General features: G+C 38.6%; 1 protein-coding gene across 2 annotated transcripts in view; it reads right to left on the bottom strand.

The window, feature by feature from the left end:
* The window catches only part of LOC115210554 (beta-hexosaminidase subunit alpha-like), a 46,386-nt gene extending 39,958 nt beyond the window's left edge, over positions 1-6,428 (bottom strand). Inside the window, exons 1-2 of one of the 2 annotated variants that reach the window (XM_036502338.1) lie at positions 6,090-6,428; positions 3,737-4,016 (exon numbers count right to left, since the gene is read on the bottom strand). In XM_036502338.1, coding sequence (XP_036358231.1) covers positions 3,737-4,016; positions 6,090-6,182 — 373 coding nt within the window. In that variant the 5' untranslated portion in view covers positions 6,183-6,428. The remainder of the gene's footprint in view (positions 1-3,736; positions 4,017-6,089) is intronic. The other variant, XM_036502339.1, reaches the window with a different exon arrangement.
* Between the last annotated feature and the right edge of the window lie 1,048 nt (positions 6,429-7,476).

Below are 7,476 nucleotides of genomic sequence, written 5' to 3'. Positions count from 1 at the left end.
CTGCAGATGCACGGACACCAAATGCTTGCGTATATTCACGCATACATGCACAACGACCATGATGATGTTGAAATTCAAATGTAAATCTTGCATCTAGATTAGACACAGTCTCTTTCTCCATTGGCGAGAAATTTAGAAATAAAACTAAATAATAACCCGTGCCAGCATAGACAATGGACGTTAAATGATGATGAAACATAAATACGAAAATACATATGGATATAAGTTGTAAATAACTTGATATGCCTACATTTAATAAACACGCACGTAGCGTCACTGTGAAATCTGTAGTTTTTTTCTCTCTATAGTATATAGCTTCGAATTTCGTTTGGAAATCCATAACCACCATAGCATCTTCTAAACGTTTATTGAACATTCTTTCATCAATCCTATTGCGTTGATTAAGGACTCTCACACGATGACAAAATATAGGATATAATTTTTCCATAGCATCATTCAATAGAATTTCATGTTTTCGGCTCATATGCCGTTTAATGTATTGTATTACATGTTTGGGGAAGCAACAAACACCACATTGTTTCATTTCCGCTCCAGAGATGGACAAAGAAAAACTGTTTATCCGTGACACTACATGTAGAAATGTGTCCCTCATAGGTTGTCTTAATGTAAGCTTCTAAACCATTAACGATAGCATTCAAAGGTTTTGATTCGGCAATGGTAGCAACAGCATTCTTCAAACGTGCAAAATTATCCTACATTAATACTCCCGACACATAATCGACTGCTTGTTTAATTGTTTAATCCTTGGCAGTTAACGTTTTGACTATCTTCCGGAATTATGTTGAGCCTAATTGTTTATCTCGAGGTATGGTTTCTTTGTAGCATTACAGTTGTATTCTTTTCCCTAATCAGTTTGGGGAGAAGTATTTCTTCGCCATTAATCGTAAATGTTTTGCTACCCCATGAGATTCAGCATACATCAGCATTCGACAAAACAAACTCCACTGCAGCTTCCATTTGATCATGATTGTATCGTATAATCGATCTATTGAAACGTGTAAGCTGCTTTTCACTTGCCATATCTTTATACTTTCGTCTTGATGAAGCTACTTTCTTCCTACCAATACCAAAACGATCTTTCAAAACACTTGAAACGAAGGATTCCGCTAATGGGGCTGTAACAGCATCAGCTTATACAACATTTCTCGGCAATGCATCTCGTACTTCAATGATATTTTCCTACTTTAATGATATGCATCTCGTACTTTGATATTTTCCGCTAATTTGCCTTCATCGACGACACCTTCTTCATTTTTAACAACCTCTTTTATAAGGCCTTCGGCATCATCCGGACTAATGATAGAGCATAGTCTTTGCATTATGGTACTGGTTAGTGTCACTAGTCGCTTTTTAGCTGCTTCGTCAAAGTCTTCCATTCGGGTGTACTTTCACCTTTAGCTTTTCCCGGTAATGATGATACTGATTTTAAACCAAATGCTTCCATACAATGATCCCCCACTGTTGAAACAATTCGTGATGGATCGCTAACTTCTGGTTCAGAATCCTCTTGTTCCGTACACACACTACGTTTTCTTGTATTCATATTTGTTTCGCGTGTGCCGACACCTCCCATAAGTCGTATTCTCTTTGTGGTACGTGGGTTTACATTTCCGTTGCGTTTATTATCTCCACGCCACGTGCGTCCACATCTGTGACATCCTTGATAACTAATACATCTACCTTTTTTGCAAGTACATGATAATTCTGACATAACTGCCGACTGGGTGAAGAAAAATCAAAATCTAGACTACCTGTGTGGGGTTTTTTTATGTATTAATTTTAACCAGTCAATTTGCCCCGTTTATTATTCAGTTTGCGACAATTCTACAAAAAGTCAATACTCTGACCCGCGAAGAGACTCAAAAATATTACCGAGTCACTCGTATGAATTTGTGGCATTGATTATACAAAAATGATGCTTGAATCAATTTATATAATTATATTTCTAATTGGCATTCTCTCAGATCATATTACAAAATCTACATTTCACGTGATTTCACTCTTACGATTAAATAATAACGTTACTAAATCTACATACATGCGAATATACATAACTACGATGGAGTACCCAAAAGTAACCGGAAATGTTCTTTGTGGGACAAAACCGTTGTATTTCAGGCTTCCGTCATTAGTAGCCACTTGATGCGACCCTCAGGCACCATTCTGCCGACTAGTGTTGTCAAGTTTGGTGCTACTGTCACGTGGTGTGTCTTTGTTTTGCTGTGCTTTTCCCCTGTTCGTCGATTTTTGCGATAGCTGGATCGAAGGAACTGAGCGCTTGCTTGAAATTCCGTTTTCTGCTGGGGAAAACAGCAGCCAAAACAGTTGTGATATTTCAGACAGCTTACAGGGACGCTGCCATGAGCAAAACACAAGTTTTTAAGTGGTTTTCATGCTTTAGGAATGGTGACTTGTTGCTTGAAGACCAATCTTGTTCAGGGTGACCGTCGTCCTCCTAAATGAATGAAAACATCCCGAAAATTCATAAACTGATCTTGGAGGACCATCACCTAACAATTGACGAACTTGTTGATGTGACTGGTGTGTCATGGAGCTCCTACCGAGTTTTGAGCGATGAGTTGTGAATGAAAGGAGTTGCAGCAAAATTTGTGCCTCGCTTGGTCACGGAAGATCAAAAGCAGTCACGACTGAATGCGTGTCGTAAACTGAAGGAAGAGATGTTGATCAGGACCTTTCTCGAAGCTCATCATTGGTGACGAAAGCTAGTGCTACGAAATTTGCAGATGTGGAAGAGGCGAAGGAAAAAAAAAACGGAAGCATTAAAAACTATCACTTCGCAAGAGTTCCAGCATTGCTTCGAATAGTGGAAAACGTGCCAGGACCGATGCATTACTTCAAATGGAGAATACTTTGAGGCGATAAAATTATAAACATGTAAAAATAAGTGAATAAAATATTGCAAAATTTTGGTTTCTTTTGGGTACCCCCTCGTATATGCATACCTTAGAGACCAAAACCAATAATGATAAAACTAGAAAAAAAATAGTACAGGATCTTTTATCTTGTAAGGATGTTTATCGTAAAAGACCTCCTAAATAGATGAGCATAGTTTGACGAGACACAAACGTACTAAGATCATCATCACCTGCGTTCTTCTCTCTCTCCTCCCCTCTTTCTCTTGGCGTGAGTGTTAGGGTTCATTTTCACTAGGCCAATGAGGGAGAGTAAGAGGTGGGGTGGAATAATTGACGTAACTATTCCATTTCAAAACACCTGAAACATCCCCTTTCAGACATTAGAATGTGGTTTTGCAGAAATTTGTCTGTTACTTCGCAAAATAAATGCCATACAATTCTTTCCCGTGCGGTGGCAAATAATTCTTATATACGGGTTTCGTGGGTGTTCCTTTTTGTACTTTTTGGATACATGGCGAACGTACAATTTGCGCGCGCGCACACGCACGCACGCACGCGCGCGTGAAATAACAAATGGCCGACGAAAATAATAATGGTCAATTTTTCGTGCATATTGAATTGTACGACGGAAAAAGAAAAAGCAATCTGACGTTTCGGGTGAACCATTTAAAATCAAAGAGGAAGGAAAAAAAGAATACTTAATTAAAGTGTGTGTAAGCAGTTAGGTATATGCCCGGTCATAGTGACCAATGGTTTTAGACACTCACATACACTCACTCGCATGCATGCATACTTTGCGTGTACACGGAAGGAAAAAAAAAGCAATTGCATCGACATACATGTTTCATCGTCGTTAATAAGAGGATACCGAGGACATTTCTGGTCCGTTATGTCAACATGGAGGTTTCTAATCTGTGGTCGGCTCAAGCGTCCTGAGAATCGGTTCTGTTTCCCTTGGAATATCAATCTCGTGTAACGTTGTTTGGCCGCATCGATTATGTCACAATCCTTCAGGGAACTGGTCAAAGAGAAGCGGTCAGGATCGATACCGAAGAGTTTGGGTGACTTCTTCCATAGGTGTGGCATTGGCCACGGACTTCCCGGGGGTGGAACTCGGCCCTGGGGAGGATAAATTGGTGAGAAGTGTTTCATAAAGCGAATGATGGTTATTTAGTAAAGAAATAGAGGGAGCAAAGTGAGCGATCGTGATACATTGAAAATATCTTCATACGTGTGTGTGTGGTGTGTGTGTGTGAGTACATGTATCGGACTGTCCGACGATGGCTAGCATACCAAAACTTCGAAGTCATTGTCAACGATATTGTAAAAGTTTAATATATATATGCGGCGAGGTGGGGTGCACGCGCGTGTATAAACTCGGTGTAGACAATTGAAACGGCACTAAATTAAACTAGACATTTATGTATCGTACTTCACGTATAAATACCATCAAGGGGCACGATGCAATGGTTCTTGCCCGAAGAACAATCTCTTTGCAATAGACATACTGTGTTAAAAACAGAATATATAGCAGAGCGAGAGGAATACCATTCCCACAGTAACCCATGAGAATGTTAGGAGCGTTTCGGCTTCCTTGGCTCTCGTCCATGACATGTTACTCGCTGGTCACAGGCCTGGGGGAAATGTGTTCCCTGTGAGACACAGGAAATGGTGAATTCATTTACAAGTATTGCGGAAAGCCAGATATACAATACGGATATGATAGTGAAAGTCGAAATGGAACACAGAAACGATTAATACGAAACAAGAAGGGAATCCTTCTCGCCTAGCATGGAGACTAGAATCCGTATTATTTCGCAAGGATCAATAAGAACCTAGGGTTACTACAAAGAATGGTATATACAATTTTCCTTTCCTAACAGCTTGCTTAAAATGTTTCAGCTCGCGTTGTATCCGAGAAAATCTGTGTGTGTAAAACAAGTTTATGCAGACTTGGCTTTTTTGTTTTAAATTCAGCGAACAAGATATTGGTGAAGGTATTGGGGAAGACGAGGTTTGAGTAAAAGACTCGTAAACAAAATGTCATGCTCTTTGATTGAAACAGGGACCACGAATCTAGACATTATTAGTTTGTGTGTATCATTATATATAATACATAACCTAGCAATTCGACAAATAGTGTCGATGAAATACCCTGAGATAAATACGGAAATTTACATGATCAACAAAAAAAAATGTTAAAGATTGTGATCCAACATGGCCGCAGTCAGGTGATTAATACCAGTACGCACAACGCACACACGTGTCTGTCTGTCTACCTGTCTGTTTATCATTAATTTAAATTTCAATAGATTTGTCCAAATATTTTATGATGGTTAACCATGATCTGGAAACTCTAGACGGAATCGACGGGAATTATGAATTTTGTCTTTTCACATACTAGTTAATCACTTGCTAGTTAATCAGTTCATACTGTAAAAAAAAAATCCACAGTTATCTAACATTTAAAAAGGATCAATCTAAATAACGAGTGTGCATGTTTCGACGATGGACTTTTACATTTATGTAAAAAAGAAAAAAAGAATATCCATCATTTCATCGGTAATTGAAATCTAATTCTTAAACGTTTAGACTCCAGTTGCCGATGGAATGATGGATGCGCACACGTACGTGTCTGCGTGTGGTAGGAAATGAGAGCTAAAAGTGGCAGGTAAAAAAAACTTAATATATATATAGACGCAGGAGTGATTGTGTGGTAAGTAGCTTGCTAACCAACCACATAGTTCCGGGTTCAGTCCCACTGCGTGGCGCCTTGGGCAAGTGTTTTCTATAGCCTCGGGCAGACCAAAACTTTGTCAGTGGATTTGGTAGAGAGAAACTGAAAGAAGCCCAATGGATAAGGCACCGGCCTCCTAAGCTGGGGATTGCGGGTTCGTGTCCCGTCAGAGGTAGTAAATGTTTCTTTTTTTTTTTGTGGTGCACCTGAGCACTGTATACAATAATTTCATTATTATATTATTATATTTGTGTGTCTGTTTGTCCCCCCACCATCGCTTGACAATCGACGTTGGTGTGTTTACGTTCCCGTAACTTAGCGATTCGGAAAAAGAAACCCGATAGAATAAGTACTAGGCTTACAAAGAATAAGCCCTTGGGTTCGATTTCTTCGACTAAAGGCTGTGCTCCAGCATGGCCGCAATCAAAATGACAAACAAACAAAAGAATACTGACCTTGAGTGGCGATCTCGGTTCTATGTATGTGATGTAGGCCAGAGTGGTGTGGTGGAGGCCAACAACAAAACAAACCAACAATATTCCAATCATGGTCACAAACAGCGTGGCAACAACGATAACAACAACGACACCCTACAGCTTTTCAAATATATTTTAAACTAATAAAAAACACACGACTAAATGCTTTCCTGTATGATTAAGTTTACCAAATCAAACGTTTTACTGAGAAAGACTCTGTAAGATCTTAAACTGCACAACGGAGTGGAGTGGATCATTTAGCAATTTAATAATGTGGAATAAATTATATGCACCGAAGATGTGAGAGCTTCAATGGAATAAGAATGGATCCGTTGTGAAGTGAGTGCTGAGGGCATGTCATCACGTACGGGTGATGGGAGCGTGTGAAGTGAAAGTCTTAACAGAGCAAACAAGGAAATTGTTCACGTTTCTCTATAAAGCCAGGTTTCCTTCTTCCAACCGGTGAAGCGGCTTCTTTGGTCCCAAAACATTTCGTTTCAGCTAAAAAAAAGTTGTTTAATCTCCTCACACATCCATACATACATACATACATAAATGCATACATATATACACACACAAATTTTTAGACATGAATATATATGAATATATATATATATATTATATATATATATATATATATATATATATATAAATGCACACATATATAGACGCACGCACAAATTTTTAGACATGAATATATATATATATATATATATATATATATATATATATATATACACACATACATACACACACGTACACATTTAGACATGAAAAAATATACACATACACGCCCGCGCACACAAACATACATTTCGACACATACATAATCCCGATACATTCATGCGCACATGCACGCGTACCTACGCAAACGTACCTACGCACACGATACATAAATAATACAAGCACACACACACACACACAGTCTTTAATCAGTATATATATCCACAGCCATACCCATCTGGTAAGCCATACATTTAAGTTCATACGTCTATTGACAGAAGATTAACGACCTTTCCATCCTAATTAAATATTGTATTAAGCAGAAAAGCATCGACTTCAGATTGTCCAATATGCGGATTCTTAACTCCTTCACAACAGCTCAGCCTCATACTTAATTTCAATGCTGTATTTATTGTCATTTACTGATGTAGCTAATTAAGGAAATAATTAAACAGTTGCTAACATTGCGATCCAATTTCTGATTTGGTTAAGGATTTACAAATATCATTAATCAGTTATTCATTCCCCTCGCCAGTGTTGTTAAGCAATTATTGGTAAACGAATTACTTTTCTAGTCAAGCCAGTAGTGATAGGGTTAGCAAAATATCTTTTGTTTCAATCGGTGTGGCCATGCTGGAGCAGA

This window comes from Octopus sinensis, linkage group LG4 (genome assembly GCF_006345805.1).
Source record: "Octopus sinensis linkage group LG4, ASM634580v1, whole genome shotgun sequence".
Classification (NCBI taxonomy): domain Eukaryota; kingdom Metazoa; phylum Mollusca; class Cephalopoda; order Octopoda; family Octopodidae; genus Octopus; species Octopus sinensis.
This window is presented reverse-complemented; position numbering and strand designations above follow the sequence as displayed.